The 18,927-nt window shown below is 30.1% G+C and overlaps 1 protein-coding gene across 1 annotated transcript in view; it reads left to right on the forward strand.

The window, feature by feature from the left end:
• Nucleotides 1-18,927, forward strand: part of loaf (lost and found) — a 398,449-nt gene that overhangs the window by 313,265 nt on the left and 66,257 nt on the right. The window contains exon 3 of the mRNA XM_014422727.2: nucleotides 343-566. Within this exon, the coding sequence (XP_014278213.1) occupies nucleotides 343-566 (224 nt within the window). The remainder of the gene's footprint in view (nucleotides 1-342; nucleotides 567-18,927) is intronic.

Consider the following 18,927-nt stretch of genomic DNA (forward strand, 5'->3'; position numbering starts at 1 on the left):
ATTAGGCTAAGTCAATTGTATATATGCATTTGCTGAAAATAAATATTTAGTAGCTTGAAAAAAAAATTGTTTATTGTAAATTGCCAAAGTATAGTTGGGCAATACCTCTCAGTAAATCTACATTAAATTAACATTAAAAATACCTCTTTATTTTTAGTTAAAAAAGAAGAAAAAACACTATTTTTTTTTTATTTCCTTCATTTTGTTCGCATAATTAATATTTTTATATTAGTTTGCCTGCGGTGGATGAATCAAATTTATTTTCTATATGTTTGACAAGATCCAATTCACTTCGGTTTTGTTATCAACCCAGTTAGCATATATCATTTGTTTGTGTTTCAGATCTGATGCAGTCGCTGTGCAAGAACCACTTCTTGCAGCAATTGTACAGAAAGATCGACGGTGCAGTCCTCAAGTCCAGGAACGAACGTAACTTGGACTGTATAATAACCTTCCAGACCCACTCCATCCTCCAGAGGTTCATGCTCCGCTTCGATGAGCTGACCCTGGATTGCAACGATCACCTCTTCATCTACGATGGCGCTCACGCTGTGGGGGCGCATAAGGTGAGCGTATAAATTATAGTAGTATAAATTCATCATACTAATTTATCAACTGTTTAATAGTTTAAAGTTTAATTACCATTCATGCGTAACAGGCAAAATGATCACCTTACTATACTTGAAAGTGTTGATAAATATTTTTTTATTTAATTCAAATAAGTTCCTAATTTTATAAAACTCGAATACTATATTTTTTTTAACTAACAGATTTTTTTCATACATCCATTAAAATGTCTACATACAAAAATTTGTTTTAACAAATTATTTTGGGCGAGCTGAAACCTCAAATTAGTTCCGTTTTCTTCCTTTACATGGAAAATAATCGCAAATTCATGATTTTTATGCAATTTAGTTACTAAAAATTCTAATAAATTTTTCACAACACCTAGAGAATCCATCCTATAAATTTTAAACTTAAATTGCATCAAAATGTGTGATTTTCTTTTTTGTATATATAGATGTTTACTTTGTCAAGATAAGATACTTACTTGGATTCCCCACACAAGACTGAAACGACAAGAAACTGCTCGTCAATTATGATTACTACACCTAATTGCCAAACGCTCTAAATTTCCCATTTACTATCAAAAACTCTTATACACTATGATAATTAGACTAATTTGGACATACGGAATTAAGCGTTAGAGCTCCACTAAACCATCAAATTCCTCTCTATGGAATCCTTATAAACCTAAATCCTCCATGAAATCATTAATGCTCCTTATTACGTCACAAATAAACTCATTCATAAAGATCTCGACATCTCATTCGTTGCAAATTTGGCCCGAAATAGATATACCTACTTTAATTCCAAAATTCTTACCCACTTAATCTTATGTTTTTTATCTCTCATCCTTAACAATCCTTGATAATCCTCCGAGGCGGTAGATAAGAAGATTGCCCCAGAATCTAATTTAAAGCAATCATTAACGTACCACCATTGGATGGTTTCTTCCGAAGATTATGATGTGTTCTGAAATATTTATCACCTTTATTTATTGTATTTTTTTTATACACTTGTCAAATTTAATAAATAAATAAAAAAAACATTAAAATATTATATTTTGAACTCAACTGTGTGAACTGAAATACTTTAATAAATCCATACATACATGCATAGGTATACAACATAATACCTTCATGATATATATTTTATATAAAATTATATATTTTCCAACAATATTTATAAAGAAATAAATTCATTTGTTAAAGAATTAGTTAGTTTCTACATATATTGAATCCTATGTAGTAGCCCTAGGTGTATAAATATTGGTTATATTCATATTTGTTATAAAACTAAAAGTTTGTATTATTATGATGTCAAAAAAGAAAAAAAAATGTAACAAAGCAAAATATGATATTTAATTGGCATAGGCTTTTTTTAGCTAATTTATTATTTTGGTTACGTTTAAGAATATAGTAGCAGAATATTTGCTTTTTCGATTAAGATGCGTGATAGAAGAAAATGGAATTCATTTTCCAATATACCAAAAATATATATGTATATAATAAAAAAAGATCAGCCAAAATTATAAAATATAATTTCAAAAAGTTTCATTATCTAAATTTGTATAATTAATTTAGTCTAGAAAGTAATTAATTTAAGTAAAGTATTGCTTTCCAAATGTCATTACTTTTTCTCTTCCTGTTTACAAATTTAGTTTACTATTAACGGCCCAGTGTTTTATAAGGAAAATGTTTACGAATTCTTAAGAAAAAATAAATAAACTTTAATAAATGAAACGGTAAGTGCCTTAAAGCAAACGAATAATACTGAGCACTTCATGCCAACTGGTGCTCCTGTCTTAGGACCTTTAGAAGCTTTCTCTATCGTTTCCATTGCTTTCTCTTTCTTCTATTAAATTAGAATTCTTTCTTTCAATTTCTTTCTTTGAATGATTCAAAAAGGAGTCTGTTGTTATTATAGACATACTTTTTTTCTTGTTTTCATTAATAAATTAAATTAAAATTAATAACCTATAAAGCATATAAAAATAAAATATCTTAGCTTCCCTACAGTATACTCTACAAAATAAGACAAGTATTATTAGTTATATCAAATTATTATTTTTATCTATAGGAAGATGGTCAGGGTTGCGGTCAAAGGAGAAACAAAAATAGTTTACAACTATTTATTTTCCTGTATAGGAAGATGGTCAGGGTTGCGGTCAAAGGAGAAACAAAAATAGTTTACAACTATTTATTTTCCTACGTTTCGCCCCACTTTCTAGGGCTTCATCAGGGCTAAAAAGATACAAAATGATACAATGATAAGAATAAAAATTGAAAGATACGATAAAAAGTCAAGACAACCTACCTGTTCAAAGCAAACGTTTGCTTTGAACAGTTAGGTTGTCTTGACTTGTTCTTTGCTCATTTATTATGATTTTATATCTTTATTATTACTTATTTATTTATAACTATTATTTTTTCATGACGTTTATTTAATCTATATTTTTTTTTCCTTCCCCGTATTGTTTTTGTTTTATGTACATCTCGTGTACTTTTTTAACTTTATATTTTACGTATTTTTATAAACAAATTTTACTCTTGCCATTTATACTTACTTTTATTCTTATCATTGTATCTCATCTTTGTATTTTTATTCTTATCATTGTATCATTTTGTATCTTTTTAGCCCTGATGAAGCCCTACAAAGTGGGGCGAAACGTAGGAAAATAAATTGTTGTAAACTATTTTTGTTTCTCCTTTGACCGCAATCCTGAGTATCTTCCTATATATCAATTTTTACGGTCAACTATATATACATACATTATTTTTATCTTATATTTTAATTAAAGTTCGCCCTTAAGTACTGAAAAAGGTATGCTTAAATACAAAGTAGTCTTCTCATCGAACAACTGTGAGATATCTTGGAGGAAGGAATATAATAAGCTGCCAGGAAAAATGAAGTTAAAAGTACGGGTCAGGGCCAGGAGCCGTTCATAGGCTGGCGGCTCTTATAGGAAGGTTTATTTTAATATTTTAACATATTTATTTTATTGATTCTGCCGGATTAGTTATAAAGTTGTAAAATTATTGTAAAGCCTAAGGCTGTTCAAACTATAACTATTGCTTCGGTTTTTATCTATTTTAACTATTAAATCGATTAATTTTCATACTTGTCGTGGTCCTTGGATACTTTCCAAGCTGAAGAAAAAAATCTCGATGAAGAATTAATAGTTGATTTGCTGGTCGGATGCATCAATAAAACCAACTTATTTAGTGAATGCGTGTTCTTATTTTGTGTTAGATGAGCGCAGTGCTGACAAAAGTTTCGGAAGACGATTCGATACAGATGGCTGGAAATTCTCAGTATGAATCAGTAGGAAAGTCTTGGCTCGGCGCCAGATCCCCAACACAAAGCTTGCCAATGTAGATACCGGCTGTTACACCTACTGTGAGTTCTATCTTAGTGGGGCTGCCAACTGCTCGGTTCCAGTTAATGATTGCTTCTTCCTCATGCTGGACCAAGAAGTACTGACGGACGTTTGCAATTAACTTCCGAAACGTTCATGTTAATAGTTTGTGGTCTAGTATGCGTTCCTCCACTACGTGCACTGTAGATGTAATGTGATAGTTTAAAAACATTTTTGGAAACCTCTCTGCTTATGAGTAGTTTTTATAAAATTTCAATTAGTGGGTTTTTCTTTAACCTTTTCCTAATTCAACGGCATTTTACAGTCAAACAAGGACTTCTCTGACCATATATCCTTCAGTATTTGGTTAACCAAATTCCTAAGGAGCTTTTCAGTGTAGCCTAAGCGTTCTGGTTACAGCTACTGCTTAAGTTTTGGGATTCAGAGGAGCTGACTGTGAATATGGTATATAAATACGAGTGGGATTAAATATTTTTCGTTATTTTATTATACATCTGAATTTTAGATCAATTTGCTAACATTTTGAGTTTATTTTATATTATTTCAATTTTGTTAAATTAATATGGTTTGCTATTGTTATATTTGAAGGTGTATGTAGATTTAATGAACAAAATTAATAGTTTGATTTATATAATTGTATTTAGTTAAATTAAACATATACATATAGTTTATTATTATGACATGGCAACATATATTGAACCAATATATGCGTGGATATTTGTTATTAGCATGTTTGTGTTTTCTTTGAAAAATGGTATTTAGTCGTTTGAGACGAAATTAAAAACGAATGTTCTTTCTAAAAAAAATTGCTGACCTACTTTACCCTGAGCCACATTTGTTTTTATAATTGTTCCTAAATATAATATGCCTTAATAGAACCAGTAATGTTTTTTCTTATTCCTCGGAAATAGATGAATCGATTGGTACAATTACTGTGACATAAACGTATACTCTCAGCAACAAACCAAAAACGCTTAAATCTTTTCATAACTCTTTTTCTATTCGAGAATTCGGGGATATCATCTTGAAACCTTTCCGTGGCGAAAGGGAACATTTTGAAAAAAAACTGCACGTATATCGGTCCATTAATTTAAACGTTTACTGTGAACAAAGATTAAACCTTTTCCTTTTATAAATATCAATATTTTTGAATTATAAACAACTTTATGGTGTTTGTTTTTTATAATTAAATAGTAATCACAAAGGGTAAGAAAAAACCTAGGAACTACAGTGAGCCCACCTTTTTTAATATAAAATTATTTAATAATAACTGAAACTTATCATAGTTTTATTATAAATCTATGTATATATTTTATATTTTTGTATCGTTTCAGCCTATTCTATCTTCACCCTAGTTAGCGTGTTAACAATCTATTTTCAAACATAACTCATTGAAGTATTTGTAATGGTTTATTTAAAATTATGCATATTCCCAACTGTTGATTATCTGAGGTCATTTTTCTATTTATTTTTATGTACCTACACAATGGATAAATTAATATTTTATGAAAATTTAATTTTAAAACATTTATATTGCTATTCAAATTATATGAATTAAGATGTTTTTGATTTATATGTAGGCATAATCGATTATTGATTTAACGACTAAATGACCTAATTTTTAGTCTATATAAACAATATTGTGTGAAAATATGTTTTTTTTTTGTTTTTTTTAAAACATGTATACTATCTCTTTCATTACCCAAGACAACGTCAGATTGAAATTATTGTCAATAAAATAGTTTCAAATCTCTTCTTCTCCATGACTACTGGACCATTTTTAATGAATATATTTGAACATATTGCTGTATCCAGCTACTTTGGAATCGATCTCTCTCGCACACACACACGCACTCTATCTTTCTCACACACGCATACTCTATTTCTCTCTCACACTCACTTTCTCTCAAACAGGCAGATGGGGGGGGGGAGGGGGGAGTATACAAGGTAGAAGTTAATGAAGTCTTGATGAGAAAGCACTAATGATCTTTCCCTTATGCTTCTTGAACATTAGGACAATGTTCATGAAATTTACATTTTACAATTTCTAAAGAATGAAAGTAATTTTGAATACACACTCAGATAAATATACATACATAGATTCGCTAAGATTAGAACATGTTAAAGATGATATTTCTTGGCTTCATTCTCAAGCCAGGATATATTTCCCTAATTCTCACCCTTATTAAAATTTGTCTCCGTCGTTGTCTCAACTTTGGTCAATCTTTTATTTTTTTTCTAACATTATCAGCTTCACTATTTTTTTTATAAATACCAATCCTCTAGGCCTTATCGATATAAGGCATTTAATTTATAATAAATCAAAAATCATTTTTCACACCAGTTAAATTAAATCAGTTTCTTATTTTTTCTTCTTTTTGTATCGTTTATTATTAATTTATCTTGTTATATGACAATACTTATAATTATATGTTTAAAGCAAACATTTTGATTTCTATAAAACCAAGCTTTTTGCTGCTTTAAGCTAAGCTCTATGATTTCCTTGTGACCCTTCCTACTCTGGGACGGCTTATAAGGGTACCACAGTAGAGGAAGTAACTGCAGTTTACGATATAGTCCTTGAAATACGATCAATTTAATTATTTTTATCTGATGTGTCATTATTAAGAAAAGAAACGAGTATATAAGTTTAAAATAGAAAAGAGAAAACTGGTATGGAATCTCCATTTGTTAAACCTAAAAATTTTAAACAAGAATTTTACAACACATTAGTTTACTACAGTATAGAATTGCAACACAAGTTCAATTTTAATTACAACAAAATATTAGTGTATACGTAAAAAAAAAAAGTAAAAAATAATACTTTGTACGACTTGTTAAATAAAGCAATACTATGTTTTAGCTATAAATACAAAATAAATTAATCGAAAATGGTTTATATATATTTTTAACTAGTTGACGTTTTCATCATTATTGATGTAATTTCGTGCAAGTTTAAGGACTAAATTTGAGTTCGTGTTAATAATATATTATTATGAGTCACCGTAAAATGATTTAATATTTAAAAATATTTCGCAATATAAGGAGAAAGGAACAATGAAAAATATGGCTACGAATGTTTCTTGAGTTCTTAAGCCGGATTACTGGTTCAGTCGAGCGAATATCTGTCTAATCTGTTCCACCTGTTTCAGGCTGGATATTAGCCGTTATTTCTGTTCCGTAGAATATAATATTTAACAATATATGTAATATAGATTCCTTATATATAATTGCTTCACACAATTTATTTAAAAATAGAATTACTTGATCACAATAATCATGGAATTTAGCTTTTTTTTTTCCTCAAATGTTTCAAGAGCTAGCAAAAAATGAACCCAATGACTATAATATAGAGTTCAACACTTGCAGCTTAAGGCAAAGCAGTGAACCCTTTTGGTACAAATTATGATAAAGATGATAATAACAAGATTGTTAGAAGAAAAATAAGTAAACTTACTCTTCAGTAGGTTGGTTATAGGTAATTTTAAATGGCAAGTCTTATATCTCTTCTTATGCCTCTTATCTTCTCATTTCTTGTTGCCGGGGAACATCCTTTGAGATAACTATTCACTCGTGAGGAGGGTGAGGAATTTCAACCAAAAAACCTGAGGCAATACCCTGGATTCAGATGGCTATTTAGCTTATATATAACTAATATAGTTTTTGAATACTCTAGCCAAGGTTGCAAGGTAATATATATAGGCCAACTTTCAGTAAACCGAAACAAATATTTTTAAACTTGTATAACTAATTCAAATTTTTAACTAATTAAAATAAACGAGCATTCTTTTAAAATAGAATTTTTATTTAATGGATTTTTTTAAAAAAAAAATGTTCTGACATAACTATTAAGCCAGAAATTAAAAAAACATTATACAGTTACAGTTATTATTAAATTTATTGAAAAATATTTCTTACGATTTCAGAGCCTGATATGTACTTACAATAAGTTTTATTAAAATCAATTATTTTATTTTAAGTTAACAAACCTGTGAAATAAAAATTAGATGCTTTTATTGATTTCATTTCGTGATAGATTTTTTTATGATTTTCGTCCCAATTATACGTTTAAGAAATGAGCTAAAATAGTATGAAATCGTGATTGAAACTCTATCACGTTGATTCTGAGATCTGCTTAGTTGTTTTTGTGAAAATTTAGATTGGGATAAGTCCAAATGGTTCTTCCCCGATATATTTTATCCTGATAAATGAAGCCACATAAATCAGTATGATTGCAACCTTGAATATTATTCTTTTATTACTATTTTCACTCCACTTTATATGGAATATAGTGAGGAAAAGTATTTCGATAGTGCAAAATTTTGAATTCGATTTTTCGATGGAAATGACCGTTTTGAGGTCACTAAGTCCAAATAATCAAACATCAAAATGGTCGATGTGTGTGAATAAGCTCACTAATAAAAACGTCGTACGAAACTGAAATTATATATTTATAGCAGGCATACGCCAGGGATGTAACTGCATCTTTTCTTTAATAGAGTCTTCTTAGTCTTCTGACCGAAAGTACCACATTGTAGAATCAATTTTTTACTCTTTTTCGATTTTTTTAAAAAAATCAGTAGATGAAACTCGACATGTCTATGTTCAGTTGGAATTTATTTGATATCAGTTAGGTCTTATTCGCCTTGTAATAGTCTGAAAGGGTTTAAATGAAGAATTTTCAAAAAATCTTCCTTTGAAGTTCCTTTAATTTTATATATTAAAGTTAAATAACTAGCTCATTTGGTTTACAGTAATAAAAAATCAGTAAACACAAAATATTAAAGAATTTGTTGGATAGCTAAATGACAAAAGAGGAAGAATAGAAACAGTAGTTCGAGTCGGAAAAGCCAAGAATGCTCAATTTCTCCCAATCGCATCATACCAATATGTTTCGTTATCTTTTGTTAAACTGATGTATTCATTGCAGGAATAAAGTTGATATTCTTTATTCGGACCTCAAGAAACCCTAAAATATGAATTTTTGTAGCAATAGAAAAACAAAAATTTTCGCCTTCCCAGATCTTTACATTTATTTTTTCAAAAATCACAAAAATAGCAATCAACACGAGTGCTCCAACCTACACAAAACAAGTATGGAGGTTTGGGGAAGTTGCTTGAAACGCGCGTAGCTCCACATTTTTATTTCTAACGTTCATTTGACTAGGTTTGATTGATTTGTGTCACGTTTAATTATCAAATCCTACTTACCATGATTAAGTAGCTGTTTTCTATAAAAATATGTGCCTTATTTAGATTAATATAATACTGGCATTGAAAAGATTACGTTTTAGTCTACATATATATTTGAAAAAATGTAATTTCTTTTTTATTAGACCCAAAGATCCAGTCTTTCAAATACCGACGTTTGGTAAACGGATCTCAGGATCTCACAGATCCAGAGCCACCGTCCATGAGATTTCTAGTAGTGCGACCAACGATGTGTTAATCAATGGTCCATCAGTGGAAGATGCTAATGTACATCATGGAACACTAGAAATCTTAAACTGGAACCTTGTTTCCAAAACCAGTCATGTCTCAAGGGAAAAAGAAATAATTTAAAAAAAAATCGTTCATGGGTATAGAATAAAAAATAGTTTATTATGTTTTGATTTATCATATATCCGATAGGAATTCCCATCCTTTACTTCTCTTTCTAAAAGTTAACAACAACCATCCATGATTACATGTCCGGGGAACTCACTAATTTCTTAACAGACTGAAAATTTCTCAAGTTTATCTCTTAAACAGGAATTTATTATTACCTACATACTTGGAGGAACTATCTTGCACGATAAGCTCTTTGCATGTCTTAGTATAAGGAGCAATATTTAATATTATGTTCAAAGGGTGGACTTGTTTTCCTCTACTCATCTTCCTTATTGCCACTTGAATAGATAAAATTCTTTGCGTAAGATGATATTTGATAGAAGGGTTGTGTAACCCTCAAAAACTAATAAACAGAAATTTAATTTTTGAACTTTGTAATTTATTTAGACAATCGTGGTAAGATTTTTATTCTTTATTCATTTTTACTTTTTTTTCTCTTTATCGCAGGAACCAATTAATACAATTATTGGTTGTTCCTGCTTAAAATGCAAAGATGTAGAAAAAGAAAAATATTCAGATATATGAGTTAAGAGAACGACATTATCATTTAAAAAAATTTAGGGGCTTGAATATATTATAATTTAAAATTGTATTGTAAAACAAAAATTGTCACAGGAATATTAGTGTAAAGCTTTAAACTGTCAAAACTGATACGGAATAAAACACAAGTGGGCCAGCAATATTTTACGTGAGAGGAATTAAAAAATGTATATATAAATAAAAGAATCACAAAAATAGATATATAACATCCAATTTACTAATTCATCCATTTTATGTCTACGTGGCTACAAAAGTGATATTAAAAAAATTTAAAGTTTAAATATTAGTTCAAGGGAACATTATTTTGCACGTAAAAAAAAACATAGCTAGGTCATTACGATTATTGTCCCAACCTAATATTTGTTAAGTATAATTGAATGATTGAACAAATTTGAATAATAATTATAATGTGCCTCATCAAAATGCGGTCATAAGAAAGAAAGAGAACTGATAGACATGGGGAATTATTTTAGTAGAATATAATTTTTTTTTATTAATTATAATCCCTCAAGTGTTGTATGGAATTTTAATTGGCTAATTTAAAAAAAAAATAATAAAACATGTATGTTGGACTGATAAACACATAAGAAACGTAATGTACAAAATAAAAATAAGGAACAACGGGATTGAATCCAGAATTTTCGGTCCCAGTTGGCTTAACCAATTAGGCAGCAGGGACCTAATATATTACTTGCACCGGGACCGAAAACTACTTTAGACATACATTCTTTGACTATATGTGACCTTTGGCTCCAACGGCGTTTCAAGTACATGATTGAAGTTTTCTTCAAAACTACCAAACATGTTTGTGCCTGATCGATATCTTATTCTTTTCTAATTCGTTTTACTCCTATCAATAGTTTAAGTTGGGAGAATTTTAATTTATCATATTATAATATAATATATATTACGTATCGTAAATTTTGAGATAAATACATCGTTTAAATTATCACCCAACAGTTATTAACTTTTATAATTAATTTTTGTAATGAAAATACTGGGTGTTCACTATGCATGTTCACTCATCAACAATTTTTTAAAATTTTAATTTGATTTTCACTAGATCATAACAGTCACACGTGATAGAATTTTTTGATAGCATTGTTGATTTCTTAAGCTTCTCTAGTTCTTTCAGAGCACCTAGCTGTAGAATCGCTATGTTTATGACATCTTCTTATGGGAATTAACTTTTCAAAAAATTTTTTATCAGCGTTTTTCCGATCCGACACATCCTGTCGACGTAAACCAACAATACCCACCAACAATTGTTGAAGGTTTTTGATGATTTACACGAAGAGTTATCAAAAGCTATTAATCACATCTATTACTGTAAACGGTCTTCATTTATGAACTATATAGTTTTTCTTACCATAAATGGAGCACAGGATTGACCTCACTAATTAAGTAGTAATTCCACTGGATGCGCGCACTTTTTTAAATGAATGTTACATATGTTATGTCAACTCCTTCGAACTCTTCCCTTCTCACCTTGTTCCTCTACTTATATAGATCTCATTGGTTACTCCGATTATTGAATCTACAATGCAATAGGACTCAAGCTCCTCTCTCTTAAAATCTCCTCCTACTTCTTATAAGATATCCAATAAAGTAAGATCTCTCCTCTTAGCTACTCAAATATTATTGATTAATATTATTATACAAAAATTATTATTATATTATATATTCCTCTCATCCCATTCTTCTAAGATCCTCGACTTAGTCTTCTTTTATGTATTTGTTTGAAGCCCTGAGGGCAAGAAGGACACTACTCCTTTAGGTTTTAGCCACAAGACATGAAGCCCTTCAGCCTTCAGCTGAGTTCTTTTAGCTTATAAGAAGTTTTTTTCAATTTTAATGTAACATTTTATTTTACAATCAATCAATTTATTTTAAAAAGTAAATCTTAAAGTCTTTGCTGGTGTTTGAGTCTGTTATATCGCACCAACGTAAAATCGAACTAATGTGTACAACAAAATCGTTTTGAAATTATATTTCACCTGGGAATCCATTTTCGTAATTAGGACATTTATGCCGTTACCGAAGCAGGCATTTTTGAGCCTCCTATTTTTGTGGCTGTTAATGATGACGGGAAATAAATAATCTTAGGAGAAAATAAATTTTTAAAAAAATTCTGTTCTATAAGTGTGATTTTTCCAAAACCTTACCAACCAGAAACAGTAAAAAAATCGATAAGAAGTTACTTAATATTTAATTTTCAACATAAAATTTTCGAAGAGTAAACCCCATTTTGCTGAAAATTTCACTGATGCGTGCTCTGGGGAACTGGTAAACTTAGAGAGTAAGCTATGGAAATAAATTAAAAAAATTCCTGGAGGTGAATATATATAGTAAGACACACTGTAATTAATTTAAGGTTATATAAGGACCACTTGCTGAAGATGAGTTTACATTCCAATTAAAATTATTGATGTTCTAATTATAAAAATCTGGTGTGATGCAAGCATTATCTCTTACCACCTTACCTAAAATTGAAATTACAGCTCATGTCTTAAATTCGACAACTTTTTTATTCGGGATAGCAATACCCCCTCTCACTATATTACTATTTATTAGTTATAAAATAAATACTACTATGACTATGTTTTATAGTATCTATGGTTGTCGTGATTATTGAAAAAGTTACGACTATCATTCTGCAAACCATAATATTACCTAACACTAATGCCCTAATTTACTCCCTTAGTTAACGTTTAAATTCTTTAATATTTTTCAATGTTTAAAGCTCCTAACAGATTGAGCTAATTAATTATATCAAATAAATATTATTAAAGGTAATTTAAAGAAAACTTTTTTAAAAATATCGGGTTTTAAGTCAGACTATTCAAATGAGAATAGGACCTAGCTGATATTGAAGATCACTTAATTGTACAGGACAAGTTCAATAAAAATCATTAGATTAATTATGGAGAAAATATGTGAAATCGCTTTTATGAAGTGTTTTTTCAATAGTTAATTTTATGGAAAACATTGCCGTATTTTCTTATTAATTTCTTGTTTTTAAACTTGAATGTTTTCTCACACACACCCACCCTCACAATGGTACAAACAAATGGCATTTAATACCCTGGTAATTTTGACACGCAGGACCTTGAAACGCGTATTTCAGTTGGAAACGCAAATTTTTAACGATTACAACACTTAACCTTACTTTAAGTGACTTTAAAAAATACTAAGGTTTGTTGAACCCTTTTTTAAGTTATTCCCTTAATATTTGACGATTCTGGGATTCACCATTTTTACCAATTCACAACTAAGAAGCTTGGCTCGCTAGTCGCGACCAATAAATTTGGCGTGCCGGTGGAGGTTGCTCCCGTGAATTAGTAAAGGCTGGCTGAGGCTGAGGCGACCCATACCCAATCTCGTGATTGCCCTATAATCCTTTTAGTAGGTTAAAATTAGTATTTAACAGGGATTGGAAGGGAAGGGGGCGGATTCCGGAGAAATCTCTCTAATTATCGACACTACCTTGTCAGGTCAATATTTGATTGGCTCCAGATAATGGGTCGATTGTAAACTAAGGGTCTCCTTTCAGGCTGTTGAAAACATAGTCAACGGAAATATACGTTTTAAAATTCTTTTAGACCACATAATCTAACTTACTAAATGATTAGTGTATGAGTCAGTGTGTTATGTCATTGCCATTTCTTTTACAAACCGTGGTGCTGACATGCTTACCGGAGATATTGGAACGGATGGTCTACGTACTTCGTGTAAGAGTAGACGTAAGTAGAAATACTTTGCATTTTGAAGTGCAAAGCAAAAGAAAGTTCCTAAATTTTGGAAAAAAAAATAATACCAATAAGAAGATCGATTTTATTTTAATTTCTTCACTGTCCCATTATTTCTAACAATCATTATTTCTTGTTTTTAAAATTTATTTATTACTTTATTATATAAAAAATACATCTAATAGATGTGAAATTAGTTCTATTACATTGACATGATATATATTTGTACAGAAACAAACTATTGGTCGCACTATAAATGTCAACATTTGAAGGTCTCAAGACCATCAGAGGATTTTCAGGAATAGAAGAGGAAGTAAGGTTGGAAACTAGTGGGTTTGGGTGAGTAAGGGGTTTAGAATGGTAGGATTGATATCTAGTTTGGGTTAGATCGTCTACATAAGAAACATTTGTCACAAAGTAAGGAGCATTGAAGATTTCACGTAGGATTTCTGATTGTAAGGATTGGATACTAAAGGGATTAAATGGTTTACTGGCCATAGATCAACTCCGTATGTCCAGATAGGCCTTATTAAAGAACTGTAGATCAGTCTATTGAAAGCTTGGACCGTTAGTCTTGTAAGTGTAACAGTCGCAATTGATGTACTGTTTCTTATCCTTTCAGTCTTGTGTGAGGATTTCAAGTTAGTCGTTTGTCCATATTTATAATTTTCAAGGTAGCATCGAGAAAAACTTTTGAATCGATAAATACTCCCGCGCAGTACATTCTGTGCAATTATTTTTCAGTTCTTAGATACTTCATTCTTGATTTTTACATAATGGGGAACATGACTTACTCATCATTTTGGAGGTTCTCTTCGGAGATAATAGCAATTAATTCCCTTCAATAAGAGTGGTTCTTAGTTAGTCTCTATTGATATTAGTTAACAAATTATGTAGAGTTTGTGCTATTATTTACAACTATAAAAAAATTAATTGGTTTAAAACAGCTCATAAAATGGCTACGTACCAAATAGTAATGGAAATGTTAGTTTCTATTATTTTTTTTTTGTTTAGTCAATTTTCAAATTGTGAATAATTAATTAAGGGGCAAGTTAAAAATGAAGAGGGATTCCTAGAAATTATTACCAAGTTAATTATATTTTTCAATGCTGTTTCTGAAAACTGTGGGGAGTAAGAATATGAGTTTTCTCTACTAGATTCTACATCTTTTGGGAAGGAGACTGGATGTATAATAATGCTTATCCTCGGAGGAAGTGGGTGGACGTACGAAGTGAAAGGGCTGGAGGGGGCCAATAATGTTCTACGTTTATTATTATTATAAATTTTTAAATTTAGGCGTACCTTACTTATATGATTTACATAAAAATGATTTAAAATGAGCGTTGTGGGCTAACGTTGTCTGCTATAATTTAAGAAATTATGTGTATCATTGAACCACCCTATCTCGGTAACTATTGTGTCAAAAAATATTTATGACCAAAAAATATTATGAGTGAATTGTAAAATGTATTTAATAATTGCAAAAATTTTAATTCGAGTTTAGAATTTCGTTATTTTGATTCGCTTGAGCGAAGGGATTTAAATTTTTTTTTGTAACATATCCTATGGTATTTGACTGTGAGAGAGTAAACCAAAATGGTTCGATATTCTTGGCATTTGGATTATATTCCTAGCCGGTGTTGAGAGATTAAAATATTAAGTATTCTAAATATGAATTTTGCGTTCTCAACTCGCAAGGTTGGCGCACTGGCAGAGGCCAAAAAAGGAGCTTATTATAAATTGTCAATGTAACGTTGATATTATTTTCTTTCACTTTTTCTCGACGAAGGTCTCAGACGAAAGTGAAAGAATAAAGCCATTATAATTAATTGAAAAGTCAATGGAGTGGAAAATGAATCGATACTACCCTGCCGGGTTTTTTTTTCTGTTCCTTATCCCCCCATTATTTTTCTTTTGTTCTCGTTTTCTTTTTGGAGGTCCACTTTTGTTATTGCTTTTGCCTATTGTCCCATATTGTAGGTGAGTACTTCGAGAATAGATCTATATTATGGCTATGTTTTGGGTTAATATTTCATTGTGCCGTTTTCTTAACAATATAAATGTTTTTTTTTAGTATTACTTTTTAAAAAGCCATCTTTGTTGAGTGATTTTCCAACCTAGAATCATTGTACATATTGATTTTGAATTTTGGATTATTTTCAAAACAATTCAAGTACTTGATATATATAAACAATAATTTATCAAAGTAAATTTATAAAATTTTATTTTATTTCATCGCTGCACAACTGATGATACGGTGCGATTAAGCAATCGTTCATTATATAAATTAATTATTTATTATGACTTTAAATAACAAAATATTGAAATTTGATGGATGATAATATCAACTGTGATTCTTTCGGGCACCGGACAGATGGATTTTTATTTTATATTTCCATTTTTGAAGGGTGTTAAAATGTTTTTATTTTTTTTATTATTGCCTATAATTTTATTGCTATCAGGAAGGCAACTAAAATGGTCCTTTATATTATATACTTTCCAACAGTAGCAAAATAATCAACTGTTAGTAAACTTCTTTCGACGTTCGTTTCATATGTTTTTTTAGTTTATTTAAAAAAAAAAATTAAATCTATCGCTGAAACCCTTGAAAGGTTATGGCTGCGCAGTACTTTGTGAGAAATTACTTTTACTAGACCAACGGTTGTGCAAGGAGGGGATTTGGTCAGAATCACACTGGACTGTCAGATTTTTACTCAATTAATGGTAAAAAGGCTTTATGCGACTGGGTGGATCCCGGAGAGCTCTCACACCCACAGGACAGAATCATGGCTACAGTGAAATTTATTTTTCAGCCGAATTCGAAACCGTGTCGCTGAAGTTGGTAGCAAAATGCCTTACCAATGAGCTGCCCACTCTTACTTACTTTATTTGTGTTGGAGAACGTATGGAAATCAATAAAATAAAGTTTAGATTTAATTTAATTTACATCTTTCGAAGTTCCCTCTGATTAAAAAAAAGACAGAGGTTGTCGTCACACTTTTTTTTTGGTACTAAGGTATCATTTTTGAATAAATATTAGCAGTACGTCATAGACTATCGAAGAATTCGGGTGGACAATTATAAAAATATATTTAAAGAAGTAAACAAATTAAATTAAATGTTTTTTAAAGATTTGATATTTATTGGCTTTTTAATTATTACGTTTATTTCACAAAAAAAATATCAGTTTTTGTAGACATGTTTTATATTATTTATTAAGAAATATTATTTTCTGTTTTATTAAAAACCGAAAATTTGATGAATCTGGAATGATATATTATTACAAAATACAAACCACTATTCTATCGTTTTGATTATTTTATATAATTCATTTTAATTTTTTTTTATATATTATGTTTTGCTCAATTCTGCTTTAAATTCTTCTTGTATATGGGTCAAACGTTTTGTAGACTCGACTATGTAAATTTTGATAAAATGAGAGAAAGTCTTAATGGATTAAGTTAAAGAATATCTTTTTAAATATTATTCTGTCTGAGATTATGTTACAAGTACTACTGAGTGAAAATATGTTGGAAAATGGATGAAAATGTAATCCCCTGTTGAAACGATCTCCCCTTTCTTGTAAAAATTCCAGCCGTGAGAATATGAATGACGCATTGTGAATATTCATGAAATATATATGTGAAAGGAATATTAAGATTCTTGGAGATTAAAATCTCGCCGAGTATAATGTCGGCATTTTGAAAGCTTCAACTTCTCAAGCCTTAGGAGCTTAGTTCCCTCTGAAATTTCCCTTTATCTCATTTTAAACTTAGGAATGCGCATATTTGGCATTATTATCACCTTTATCTATTTTTTAGTTATTTATTGAAACTTCCAAATTTATATTAATTATTATTAAGATTAATATATAATATTAAATAAAAATACATCTAGTAAATGTGATATGATCTCTATTAAAATGATACGGTCTTGTGGAGAAATTAACCATTAGTAGCAACCTAATAACATTTCTTGTTTCGAAAATCCCAGGCATCTGGGAGGATGGTGAGGAATATTAGAGAAAGTAGGGGTGCGACATCGATAAAAAAATATCGATGTTTTAAAACATAGATGTTCAATACTAAAACATCGATGTTAAAAAACATCGACAAAAAAACATCGATGTTTTTCAATATCGATGTTTTTTTAAACCATTTCTGTAACATAAAGATAGTTCTAAAGACTACGCATGCTCTGGCCAGTCAGAAGTGCTTTTTCAATCAACCAATAGGACATGAAATCCAAAAAACCTCAATGTTTTAAAATATAGCTGCTTACAATACATTACCCAAAAAACATCGATGTTTTTTAACAACTATTTCAGAAACATAAGGTCTGTTCCAACGATCACGCATTCTACGGCCTGTCAGAAGTAGGTTTTGGAACTAAGAATCCGACATCGACTAAAAATACATCGATGTTTTTGAATTACTATTTCAGAAACATAAGGTCTGTTCCAACGATCCCGCGCCTTACGGCCTGTAAGAAGTGGTTTTAGAAACTTATAATCCGACATCGACTACAAAAAACATCGATGTTCTAAAATTTCGTTGGTTACAATAAATTACCCAAAAAACATCGATGTTTTTGAACAACTATTTCAGAAACATAAGGTCTGTTCCAACGATCACGCATTCTAAGCCCTGTCAGAAGTGTTTTTTTTAACAAAGAATCCGAAATCGACTAAAAAAACATCGATGTTTTAAAAATATCGTTGCTTACAATACATTACCGAAAAAACATCGTTTTTTGTAGTCCATCTCGGATTCTTTCTTTAAAACAACACTTCTGACAGGCCGTAGAATGCGTGATGGTCGTTGGACCAGACCCTATATTATTCAAATGGATGTTCAAAAACATCGATGAATTTTGGTTAATGTATTGTAAGGAACGATATTTTAAAAACATCGATGTTTTTTGTAGTCGATGTCGGATTTTTTATTTCAAAAAGCACTTCTTACAGGCCGTAGGACGCGGGATCGTTGGACCAGACCTTATGTTTCTGAAATAGTTATTCAAAAACATCGATGTATTTTGAGTAATGTATTGTAAGCAACGATATTTTATTAGTCGTTGTCGGAT

This window comes from Halyomorpha halys, unplaced genomic scaffold (genome assembly GCF_000696795.3).
Source record: "Halyomorpha halys isolate HHAL.00 unplaced genomic scaffold, Hhal_1.1 Scaffold387.1, whole genome shotgun sequence".
Lineage (NCBI taxonomy): Eukaryota > Metazoa > Arthropoda > Insecta > Hemiptera > Pentatomidae > Halyomorpha > Halyomorpha halys.